This window comes from Ranitomeya variabilis, chromosome 7 (genome assembly GCF_051348905.1).
Source record: "Ranitomeya variabilis isolate aRanVar5 chromosome 7, aRanVar5.hap1, whole genome shotgun sequence".
NCBI classification, from domain to species: domain Eukaryota; kingdom Metazoa; phylum Chordata; class Amphibia; order Anura; family Dendrobatidae; genus Ranitomeya; species Ranitomeya variabilis.
Genome location: NC_135238.1, coordinates 216990617 through 217003997, shown reverse-complemented (window position 1 = coordinate 217003997; position 13381 = coordinate 216990617). Strand labels below are relative to the sequence as shown.

The following is a 13381-nucleotide window of genomic DNA, read 5'->3' as shown; positions in this document are numbered from 1 at the left end:
GGCGCAGTTTTGATTAAATCCCTGTTTTATCTGTTACAGATGCAACAGTGGTCAGAATGCTGAGCCATATATAACCCCGCCCACACTATCGATTGGCAGCTTCCTATGTACACTGTTAGCAACCTGCCAATCAGTGGTGGGGGCGGGGTTACACAGATTATCTGGACTGCTGTGCACGTGACGGTTAGTCAGTTATAATCCCTTGCTGTTAAAACACTGATTGTATTGAAACTACAGCACACATCCTAGTAAGTGACACATCACCGCAATCGGGCTCTCTTGCTCTATATTATGCTGCTATGAGATTAAATAGTGAAAACCTGCTGGCAGATTCATTTTAACTGCTTCTTGACCGTACACATTTTTATTATTGCGTTAAATTTTTTTTTTTTCTTATAGGATTTTATTTTTTTCAGCAACATATGAAGTCTCATATTGTTTTTCAGGATGAGTTGTAGTTTTGAATGACACCATTCATTTTATGACATAATGCCCTGTAAAATAGGAAGAAAAATTCCAAATCGGGTAAAATATTAAAAGAATGCAATTCTGCCATTGTTTTATGGGTTATATACGGTACTTTATGTAGCAAGAAATGACCTCTCGACATGATTCTTCAGATCAATATGTTTGCAATACCAAGCTTAGAGTATGCGCATGTGACCGCCTGAAAAACCAGAAACCATTCAGAAGAAGGAACAAGTGCACTTCATGTAAAAACCACTCCGGTTCAGGCTTTTGAACATCTTTTAACGGCCTCAGTTTTCTAACTGCGCCAACCGATTTAAAGAAATAGGCTATTTTCACAAGTTACGTTTTTACTGCAATTTTTTTCTGCAGGCAAAACCTGCTCTCTTGGCAGTAAAGAAGCTGCTTTTTGCTGCTTTTTTTGCCTTGTTTTTATTTTCTTTTGTGCATGATGCAACTTTCTAAAGGGTTTTGCATTCAAAATGGTGCAAACACTGACACCTGCATTTTTTGCTGTATTTTTGCACTTGCTCATTGCTTTCTATGGGTGAAAAAAACGCTGCAAAAACACTGAAAGGATTGACATTCTGCAGTTTTCCAAATCAGTCAGGAGAAAAACCCAATGTGCGTGCATGAGATTCCTGAAATCTCGTAGCTTTTGCTGGTGCTGTAAAACACAGCTTAAAATTTGCATTAAAAACGCAGCAAAAATGTAACGTGTGAACATGGCCGTATTCTGACTATTTTTTTTTTGCCGTTTTCTGCTCAGAAGACATTCTGTACTTTACAATTCAAGTCAATGGGAAAGTGCAAAAGAGGCCAGAATAACTTTTGGTAGAAAAACTGTAGGGGAACAAAAGCGCCCATTACCACGATACACTTTTAGCTGGAAAGGAAAGTAAAAGGAAGGTGCTTCCCTAAGCTGGCCGACACAACTCCTATAAAATATAAGAGAGAAACCAGTTCACCCTCCGCCAGTCCTGGTGGATCCAGGAGGCCGTGATGCTGCAGGCGCTCAATGTAATGCAAGAAAGAAATGAGATCCAGCTCCCGGGAAATGTGTGATGAACAAAAAAAATAATGAAAATGTTGTGGTTTTTTTTGCTTATGTTCTTTACCACCTGGGTTAATGAGCTTCATAATTTCATATTTTTGCACAGATTTCATGTTTGTATACCATAGCCTGTATAACGCAACCAGCCCTCTATGTGTATGGAGCAGGCTCAGCTCCTGAGCGCGCTCCATACACTCGTACCCAACATAGAACGTACTTGTATTTCATATGTTGGGAAAAGCTTAAAAAAGGTTTTCCAATGATTTTTTTCTTAAATGGGCTAACAGAAAATTTATGAAAAAAAAAAATGTAACCAATAATTCTGTGCGGTCTGTATAATTCTCCACAGCTCTGGCGCCATCACTCTGGTGGTAACAGCTGGTCTCACCCTTGCAATAATGAAGTCAGATATATCTGTGACTGCTGCAGCCAATCCCTGGTGTCACAGTCATAAGTTGTACATCCCAGCATCATACTCCTATATTTGCCAGATTTTTTTGACCCTTCCAGAACAAAAATCTTAGGAAAACAAAGCCAGGTCTAACCTGGTAAAGTTTTTAATTAATAGATTTACTAACGGGACATTCACCCTGTTAGCCAGTCTGGGGGCAGAGGTGCGGCGGTGGGGGCAGAGGTGCGGCGGTGGGGGCAGAGGTGCGGCGGTGGGGGCAGAGGTGCAGCGGTGGGGGCAGAGGTGCAGCGGTGGGGGCAGAGGTGCAGCGGTGGGTGCGGCAGTGGGGATAGAGGTGCGGCGGAGGTTGCGGCAGTGGGGGCAGAGGTGCGGCAGTGGGGGCAGAGTTGCCACCGTTTTTTCAGAGTGCGAGTATTTCCTAGTTCAAAATTTAATGAGGATTTAAAAAAAAATAAAAATAAATATGGATCCTGATGGACCGGGACTCATCTTTCCAACAGATACTGGATCTGTGATATCCAATGTGAATCTTGTACAAATAGAAGCTGAGACGCCATTGGCCGATTGTTATCTGTCAAATGCTCAATGTTGTCCGACCACTTACCATTTTTTACATCAACACCAGCTGATGGGAGTAAGAAAATCATTTGTGGGTGACAGTAGATGGAATTTCCTTCAGAAACGTAGGCAAATAGCCTTTTCAGAGAGGAAGAGGACAAGAACTCTAGTGCCACCCATTGGACGTAGCGATCCTACAAGTCAGTATGGACCCTATAACGAGTATTGCCACATGACTTTGGATAAAAGCCAAAACCAGAACCTCAATTTGCAGACACTTGTTTCGGGATGTTTTCCCCTCCTCAGTACAAAGCAAGAGATCTACTGTAATTTGGCTGTATGAACACAGTAATCTTTTTCTTTTTTGATCATTGGTATCTGGTTTTCCATGTGCTCTCAACTGATAATGGTTGATATCTCTTGTAGCCCTGATAATATGGGACTGCTGGATCCCGCCACCAGTGATGGCAGAGTTATTTTCTTCCTGCCATGGGAGAAGATGACCATCGCTGGAACCACTGACACTCCAACGGAGATCACCCACCACCCAATTCCCACCGAGGAAGACATTAATTTTATATTGACTGAAGTCCGCAACTACCTGAGCAGTGATGTGGAAGGTAAGCCGCACCGCAGTCCTGTCTTTATTCCTGCATCTTGTATTTTTTTTATCTTATTTTATTTTTTTTTTACACTCCCCTTTCATTCTTGAGGGTGAGAACATTGTCCGTCAGTCTTATCCCCTAACACTGTGACATTTAGATGAAATATTAAGGATGGAGGGAGCTCTCAGTCCCAGAGAATGATTTTTATTTATTATATTATTTTTTATTATCCTAATTAATTTTGGTCATAATTGTAACTTACCTATTGGCGAAAAAATGATTTTCTCCCTGCCCACCCTGTGTGTAGTTTTCTAAAATCTTCGCATTGACTATTAGAATGATGAGATCTAATTACCTAAACTATATAAAGAATTCCTGACATTTCTTGCCTTTACTGTTATAAGTTATTTTTTACATGTGGATTAGTAAAGCTTTGCCATATATATCTTCTTCTCCTTCCATCAGACTGTAAGACCCCCCTTACAGACTCTGTAAATTCCCATTAATGACTTCAGTCCCGCACAGTATCTAGAATGATACAGTAAAGAGTAGACCCTGAGGAGGGGGATGCTGCTGCAGGTTCACTGTGTCTCTGAGACTGCAGGACAGGAAGTAGAAGTTCGGAGACATCTGATTGGCTGAGGGCGGCTCAAGCATCAGACGATAAAGGCTCCTTACTGGAAAGTGAAAATATACTCTACATTTTCAGATGGCTAGAAATCAACCTCCTTAATAAAACCATGTCTACATCTAAAGCAGTTTAAGGAAATACTGTTTAATTTTCTTTTTCTTTATAGTAATAAATACACTTAAGGGAATCTGTCAGCAGGATTTTGCTATGTAATCCAAGAGCACCATGATGTAGGAGCAGATATTCCAGCAATGTGTCACTTACTAGGCTGTGTTTTGATGTGTCAATACAATCATCATTTTATCAGCAAGAGATAACCACTACAGTACAACTTGGCACATGCAGGGTAATCCGACCCCTCCCCTGGCACACTGATTAGCAGCTCTGTCAGTATACAAAGCTATGGTGTGAGCGGGGTTATATGCAGCTCAAAACTGAGCTCTGCTAGATCTGCAGCGGAGAAGACTGGGCACCCAGTAACTAACTGATATTTTGCTAGAATCAGGGTCTCTGTCCCTACCCAGTGTCAGACTAAAGAACATTGGGCCCACCGGAGGATTTGATTCTGAGGGGCCACCTTTCTCCCCCACTCAAGAGCCCCATAGCTGCTGCAAGGTTTGTACTATGAATTCTCCTGAAGAAGAAGCAAGGGCCCACCGGAGGATTCTCCGGTTCTCTGGTGGGCCAGTCCAACACTCTCCCTACCTCACAGTTCTGTCAGATTACATAGGAAAAAAAAACAGATTCCCTTTAAAAGTATTTAGAAATAAATTTACTTTGTGTTCTAGAAGTTCAACCTTGCCGGGGAGGGGGCCCTCCAAGGCCTCCCATAGGCTTCCGACTGGCTATAAGACAGCTGGCTGCAGCAGGAGCCTCTCCCCTCTGCTCTGCCTGCAGTAGGAGAAAAAGATTGTTGGCTCCACCCCTTTTCATTAAGCACTGTCCTCTTATTCATTACTTAGCTGGAAATAGAACAGATCAGCAGGAGATTAACCCCTGTGTCCCCTGCAGGATTTCTGCAAGACTGCCCTCTTCAGGATCCTGTAGAAAATGCTACCGAATTTAGAGGCGAGAGTTATCACATTTATCATTTATTCCTGGTTTTATTCTTCCTGTGCAGACATTTTACACATTTTTATGACTTCCCTACATGTTAAGTTTCGGAGCGCTCCATGACATGTGCCTTCTGCGCTGAGAAGGGTGCTGCTAATTTCTGTGATTAGCATAATGAGTTTACTTTTCTGCAAAATGTGCTCGGTATGTTATTCGCACTTATCAAATGCAAACACAGGCAAAAAAAAAAGTATCGCTCATCTTCTCTGGCGAAGTGGTGAATAAGAAGCGAGCAATTATTCAATGTGTTCTTTATGACAGCAATTTGCCATTTCATCGGTATCCTTTAAGGTGACAGCAATCTTTCATTCCGTTCTATTTTTGGCCAAAGTACCTTTCTCCTGTTGTGCGCTCCGCCCCTGCGGTGGAAGCCGTCATCTAGTCGATTACCCCCACTGGATCCATCCGCGACCATGGCTTTCAGTTTGGGGTGTTTTGCACTTGGGTGACCACATCGCTGTTTTCTTACAAGCATTGCAGTCTATGATTTGTGTTGGATGTGGGGGGAAGAAAAACAATTTTTTTTTTTTTGGGTATTGTTCTTTAACTCCTTAACTACGAAGGGCATCCTTGGGCCTCGAGGACACGATTATATATTTTGAAATCACTGATTACAGTGGTTGCTGGTGGGTGACAGAAGGAGCTTTCTCCCTCTGTGCAACTGCTTATATGCCACGGTCATTAGGAAGTTAAGAGGTTAAACGGGTGGGATCTAAATGACCGTAAGGAGTTCTCCTCCTCGAGGCTACACAGATTAGCCGGACTGGTGTGCACGTGACACCTAGTCCAGCAGTGATAATCAGTTTTGTCTGGATTGTTCCTTTATCATTGTTAATATTTTTTTTTTGTATGATGGTTCCCACCCACAGTGTTACACAGGACTTTACTACACTTCTGTTTTTCACATTCTCTTGACACGTAGAAGAACGTTTTGTATTTATCACGGTGTGGGTTTCCTGGTGCCTTTACAAACAGAAGACGTTGTGGGGCAGCGCGAGACGATCTTTCCGTACTGTGCTGATGTGCGCAGTGCTAGATGATATCATCAAGACTTTCTGATGTTATTTTATGTCTGTGATATTTAGAACTTTTGCATTTTTTTTTTTTTCCCTTGCTGGAATTATCATTTTATTTTTAGGTTAGCTAAATTTAGGTCAGCGGCACAGAGAAATCCTGGAAAGAGGAAACTGTTATAAAGGAAGTGATCTAAATGTGGGGCATCAAATGTAGATCTGGGGGTGGATGTGTGCTGGGTGTTTTTATTATTTTATTTTTTTTTACATTTTCTTTCCTTATATCACCTGGGTGTAAAAAAAAAAAAAAAAATAGAAATGCGTACAAATGCAAATCACAGCAATCCAGTTGGAAGCTGGTTCATATTTAAAAGGGGGCGGTGGGGGGGGGGGGGGTCTCTAATAAAAATTGTCTGAATACAGAAAAATGGATAAAAATAATTCCCCCTTTAGTACCCCCTCCAGCACCATTACTCTGGTGGTCCCATCAGCCTCCTTTTAAAGTATCTTTCATTCAGGGGAACATGTAGCAGAATGCCTCTGCCTGCCTCTATCCCCTCTCTCTTCCCCTCTCCATAGAACTTTACGAGCACCAACTGTTATCTCCTATCTCAGTATTGGGAAATCTATATTTATTAAAGAAAGATTTTACCTGTGAATTGAGGTTATTCAAAATGAAATGGTCCATGAGGAGATAGATAAATCCTATTCTCTTCACGCTCTTGGATGGGTTCCAATAAAAGTTCTTTATTGTGGTACACGGTTTCCACAATAGATGAAAAAAAATAACGTTTCGCCTTCCCAAGTCTTTTTCACGTAGTCGCAGCACAAGAAAGTGATAGGGGATAAGCCTGAGCATAAGCGTATGACATTGTATAGTGTGCGTGGACACCTCTTGTGCCGCTGCTCTCTCCACAGCTTTATCCACGATCACTTTCTTGTGCCGCGACTACGTGAAAAAGACTTGGGAAATGAGTCGAAATGTGTTTTGTTTTTGTTTTGTTGCCAGCATAAAAGAAAAAATATATCTGCTTGTTCTTTATTGTGATACACTGTTTCCACAATAGATGAAGTTTTATTTGCACCAGGGACCAGGGCGTAGTTGGTAATAATACAAAAATAAGGAGAAGGAGCCAAAATGCTGAGACAAATCGTAAGTTGTAAAGCGCTGCGGAATATGTTCGCGCTATATAAATAAAATTATTATTATTATTATTATTCTAACATTTATCCATCATTCTAACCATGTAATAAATGATGGTCAGGTTTTCAAGAACAGGGGCTGCTCTTATTATTATTTTATTATTATTTATTTATACACTCACTGGCCACTTTATTAGGTACACCTGTCCAACTTCTTGTTAACACTTAATTTCTAATCAGCCAATCACATGGCGGCAACTCAGTGCATTTAGGCATGTAGACATGGTCAAGACAATCTCCTGCAGTTCAAACCGAGCATCAGTATGGGGAAGAAAGGTGATTTGAGTGCCTTTGAACGTGGCATGGTTGTTGGTGCCAGAAGGGCTGGTCTGAGTATTTCAGAAACTGCTGATCTACTGGGATTTTCACGCACAACCATCTCTAGGGTTTACAGAGAATGGTCCGAAAAAGAAAAAAAATCCAGTGAGCGGCAGTTCTGTGGGCGGAAATGCCTTGTTGATGCCAGAGGTCAGAGGAGAATGGGCAGACTGGTTCGAGCTGATAGAAAGGCAACAGTGACTCAAATCGCCACCCGTTACAACCAAGGTAGGCCTAAGAGCATCTCTGAACGCACAGTGCGTCGAACTTTGAGGCAGATGGGCTACAGCAGCAGAAGACCACACCGGGTACCACTCCTTTCAGCTAAGAACAGGAAACTGAGGCTACAATTTGTACAAGCTCATCGAAATTGGACAGTAGAAGATTGGAAAAACGTTGCTTGGTCTGATGAGTCTCGATTTCTGCTGCGACATTCGGATGGTAGGGTCAGAATTTGGCGTAAACAACATGAAAGCATGGATCCATCCTGCCTTGTATGGAGCATCTTTGGGATGTGCAGCCGACAAATCTGCGGCAACTGTGTGATGCCATCATGTCAATATGGACCAAAATCTCTGAGGAATGCTTCCAGCACCTTGTTGAATCTATGCCACGAAGAATTGAGGCAGTTCTGAAGGCAAAAGGGGTCCAACCCATTACTAGCATGGTGTACCTAATAAAGTGGCCGGTGAGTGTATATTACCATTAATTCCATGGTGCTGTACATGAGAAAGGGGTTACGTACAGAGTTATAAATATTCACAGTAAACAAATTTACAATGACAGACCGGTACAGAGGGCTTCTCCTTATTCTGACTCGTAGAGGGGGGTCCCAAGCAGTGGATCGCCATGATGACATATTGTGGAATTTTGAGGGAGTCTACTAAGAATCGCTTCTTCTAGCTGGAGCAGTAACCATCAGCAAACACTGCATTTATGTGGAATGTATGGGTTTTCCCAATGATACAACTGGTCATATTGGGTTTATAGCACTCAGAATCACCAGGACCAACCCTCCCACCCAAAAATTTTTTTTCAGAATGATCACATAAGATGTTTTTATTTGGGAGATCCACCATTCAATGACTCCATCGAGATCATATATAGGCTGCTTTAACCATTTATATGATTAAAAAAAAAAAAAAAAAAAAAAAAAAAGGAAACCATAATCCGTGCTGTAATGATGCCATTATCTCGGTAATGCAGCCTCCAGCAGTGTTTAATTGCTCTGCAGTCAAGGATGCTGTCATTTTGGATGCTATGGTCACCACCAACCTTCATTTAAAGGTGATGTAAATGATCCAAAACTTATAACTGCCCCCCTTTCTCTTGTCACGTGCAATGATTAGTGATGGCTCATCCTAGCGTGGCTACATTGTGCCGTCATCCTAGAACATCACAACCCGGTCCTGTCCATCGATACCTGTGATGTCTTCTTATGTAGATGACAAGCTTTTTGTGTTTTGTTCCAGGCATCATAGAATCGATTTGTAACAAATCAAATTAGTCCCCAAAATTTGGAATCCTAAATTTTCAGCCGCCATCTTCCTGAATTCTTTTGAGAGGCAGTCCTAGACTCCCATGTAACTTCTCTGTCGTTAGTCTCCTGGTTTTCCACCCGGGTGTCTTACTTTGTTTTTGAGCCGAGGCCAATGCGCTGACTTTTCTCCAACACTGAGTCCTCGGTCCAGAAGGTGGCATGAGAAGACAGGTACGTATAATGTGGGTTTTTTAAATGTATTTTACCTCTTCCCTCCGTTTATTATGCTTTGAGGTTTGGACAGATCTCGGAGATTTATATGCAACATTCAACAATAATTGTGTTACATTCAATTCTGATTGAATTTAGTTTGGATTGAATTGAAATTGCCATCTCATCTTGTATTTTTCACAGTAAGGCCACGTTCACACGTTCAGCATTGGGTCAGTATTTTACATCAGTATTTGTAAGCCAAAACCAGGAGTGGGTGATAAATACAGAAGTGGTGACGTGTTTCTATAATACTTTTCCTTGAATTGTTCCACTCCAGTAAAAACGTACTAACGACACAGCTGGTGAAATTATCCTATAACTGGTTCCACACATCAGGTTTTCATGGTCCGTGTACAGACAGCAATGTATAGATCCGCCGATGGACTCTTGACCCGATACTCCACAACCACAATGGAATCCAAAAGGCTATTGAGCTCAGTAGACCCACGTTGGGTCCGGACATTGCACCCTGACCACAGAATCTGAAACTCAGATGTGTTTAAACCGGCCCGAGAAGTATGTTACTGTAGGAAACCGATTTGTAATCAGTGGTGCCCGCTCTCCTGGGATGTCCGGGAAGCCTCCTGCACCCTCAGAAGAGTTGGCTATTATCTGGCGTAGTGGTCTCCTGTGATTGTAATGAGCACACAGTCCATTTACTCCAATTCTCCCATGACTGGTTTTAACGCTAGAAGATATACCAATCTGATGTAATATGACCATTGGTATGTCGGACACTTGCAGTTTTCCTCACGTTCTAGAATATTTTTGATTGTAGAGATAATAATGTATTGTTGTCTGTTTCCCATAACAAGAACTTTTGACCTGTCGGAAAAATCATTCCTCTGTTTTTTTGGATTTAATTCTTTTAATTCCTTGGTTTTTCTGGGGTTGATTAATTGTAAGGAATATGTAAATGACTTCCTACTGTATATTCTTCTAGACTTCTTCAGTTTCCTACATGCTAATAGTGCTCCAGATTGTTCCAATTTGTCTTTTCAGCTAGTTGGATCGCTTTACTGCTATTCTTAGACCCACATTTGATCTATATACACTAAATCAAAAGATATCCGATAGGTAGGGATATTTGATAGATTAGATATTTGAATAGAGAGAGATTAGATGATACATAATAAATAAATTGATAAATAGATGAGATACATAAATTGATAGATATTAAGCTAGGGACACATTCATATTGTGCTCTTTGATGAGCACTTGCATTGCGGTATCATCTAAATCCCCAAAAATAGATTACAGATGTAACCCCTGAAGAAGCCATTCAGTATAATGGGGCAGGTCTGAGCTTCTATGGATTCCTTTAGACCTCTATTGCATTGATGTCCTTTTTAGGTGGATACAAAAGGACACTCTACCACAATGTTGTGGTCTCCTAAAAAGAAAATGTCAGACTTTACCAGATCAGGAATCAAACACAGACCAAAATGACTTCCTGTCCCATTATACAGAATGGCTTCTTCAGGGGCTCCGTCTGAATTCCTTATTTTTTTTAAGACAGAATAATTATTTATGTATATTTTAGGTCATATATTTTTAATTCCTCACCTTCCTTTTGTATTTTCCTGCTAGATATTTTCAGTTTTCCTAAATAGCACTGTAGATTGTTTCAACTTGTATTTTTTAGGAAGGTGAAATACTTTAAGCCTATTCTTAGCCACAAAGTTGATAGACTTTAAGTAGGGAGTTTCTAGAGTGGTTTGGTGATCGACGGGTAGAATTGGATAGTATAATAGGTAGATATTCGATTTCAGTAGATCACAGATAGAAGACATTGGTTAGACCCATAACAGATTTGATATGAAGGATGCAGTTATTGCAAAAGACAAATATCCAAGTGCAACCATATGAGATAATAGAATAGGTAGAGTTTTAGTGGTAATATTACCCCAGGACGGAGCATTAACCCTTCGAGCATTAGGGCAGAGCATCGTTTCCGATGACTAGGGAGAACTACTTTAGGTAGAAGAACAGTCCTTAGACTTTAACCTCTTCCCGATATATAATGTCCTATGTGGGGTGCGAGTGTTAGGAGCCACCGCACTTGGTTTCAATCTCTGGTGTTTAACCCGATATATGACACTATCGATCTCTAAAAGTAGAATCGAAGTGGTTGTGATAGACCCGCGTGTCCGAAAGAAATTGCATTGTGCCGACTGTTACTGTGGCAGCCAGACATCTACTGTTTGCCCCAGTTGTTGCCATGTATTTCCATGAAGCTCAACCCCCAGCTGATCTTCATAGGAGCTCATCGTTTTGTTTATGGTACAAGAAATTAAATGATCGCAGTAGGGACTTAAAACGTGTAAGTTAATAAAAAAAAAGTTGTTGTTTTTTCATATAAAACAAATCTATAAAATCTTTTCCCAATTTAATGATAAGGAAATACAATAAAAATGAATATTATGTTTGGTAGCACTGCACCAGTAATAGTGTGATCTATGAAATGATAAAATCAATTAATCAGTATGGTAAATTCCATAAATTTAATTTTAAAAAGCCTGAGTTTGCATCTTTGTCAATCTGCATTACTCCTCTCACCCCCCCCCCCCCCCCTAAAAAAAATAGTAAAAAAAATGACCCCACAATGGTACCAATAAAAACTACTGCCCATCATGGAAAAAAAAACAAAAAACTAAAAACAAGCCCTCATACAGACCCATTGATAGAAAACTTACGGTAGTAAAAAGAATGTTTTAACCGCTAATATACTAATTTGGAATTGCAGTATTTGTACTGACCTGGAGAATCATTCGCCAGATAATTTCTACTGCACAATGAACGTCATTAAAAAAAATAATGGCAGTAATACATTTTTTTCCACCAATTGACCCAGTTTGGATTTTTTTTTACCTATTTTCATTATATTGTAAAGTGAATGAAAATTCATCCTGGAAAAAAAAACAAGTCTTCGTATTGCAATGTTGATGAGAAGATTTAAAAAAAAAAAAAAAATAGTTGTGACTCTTGGAAAAAGGGAAGGAAAAAACAAAAGCAAGAAAATAACTCCACCTTAAAAGACCTTTAAAAAAAAAAAAAAAAAGTTGCTTTTGATAATTTTTTAACTCAAACTTATATGTAGAGGTGAAGTTCCTGGACCTCAGTGCAAAATCTTTTAACAGGGCCCCGAATACCATGTGGCATTTCCCATAAGCGTGCCTCCTTGTGTGACGGAGGGGCCGTTCTGCTCCTTCAGGGCCAGACTGTGACTGCCTCCTCTGCACCTGACGCAGTGGTTAATAAGGGGCCTATGACCTTTATTCCTAGGGTCCAAGCCCACACCCAGCTCTCCCCTGGACAACATTGATTAAGATGTCTTTTATTCTCCAAGCCATATATTGATACATGAACCTCATTGTTAGTAAATGTGACTTTCCCCCCTATCTCTTCCTCTTTGTCAGACTGTGTCTGCTCTCGTTTGTGAAAACAAACTGTAACCCTGAGAAAAATAAAATGGAAAGTATCTACACGTAACACAGACTTTTACAGTCAGACATGGAACTAAAAAAAGGTGTTTGATTTAATCTCCTGTGGAAATGTCAGTGGGGGGAGGGAGGTTCATGCGTCCGAATTAACAAACGTTATAAGGGTCATTTTGTCTGATTTATGACGCTCCTGGTCGGGTATCTGCTGCGGCGCGGAGCCTGGCATTGGATGCATGCTATTTTTCCTCCCCGCTCGGCAGTCGAATGCCCGCCATAGTCGCATGCTGTTTTTCACTTATGCAATTAGCTGTGTTTATAGATTGCCTGTTATTGAATGAACAGCCACGCTAGCCATATCAACTGCGCGCAGACCTGCCTTCCCCTGCCAGACACCGTGCCAAGGTTATCGACTTACACAGGCTTGGATAGGTTCCAGCTGTTTAATTATAATGTCTCGTAAGCAGCTATTTCCACTTCCATTCGTTTATAAATGTAATACGCTCTTTTATTTCCGTGATTAGCACTTCATTTAGGCGACTTTAACTGGAGGCTGGAAGACGGCCCCTGCCTCTACCTCTGACTCTTCTCACTGGGGACAAATTTAAAAAAATTGATTTTAATTTTGCAAATTGATAAGAATCAGGGTGGACTTTTTGGATCATATTGCAGAAACTTGTGTTATTGATTATCCCTCTAGAAATTGACCCATGTGTTTTTTTTGTTGTTTTTTTTTTTAAATCTACTGCACTTTAATTTGTTATGGATTTTTTGTAAATTTTCAAAGTTTTTGCGTATTTTCCAAAAAAATGA

At 40.6% G+C, this 13381-nt stretch overlaps 1 protein-coding gene across 3 annotated transcripts in view; it reads left to right on the top strand.

Annotated features, from left to right (window-relative positions):
• GPD2 (glycerol-3-phosphate dehydrogenase 2) overlaps nt 1–13381 on the top strand; it is a 217682-nt gene that overhangs the window by 96716 nt on the left and 107585 nt on the right. For all 3 annotated transcript variants that reach the window (XR_013217808.1, XM_077272929.1, XM_077272930.1), the window contains exon 9: nt 2919–3112. Coding sequence is in view for 2 of the 3 variants with exons in the window: in XM_077272929.1 (XP_077129044.1) it covers nt 2919–3112 (194 nt within the window). In the remaining variant the exon portion in view is untranslated. The remainder of the gene's footprint in view (nt 1–2918; nt 3113–13381) is intronic.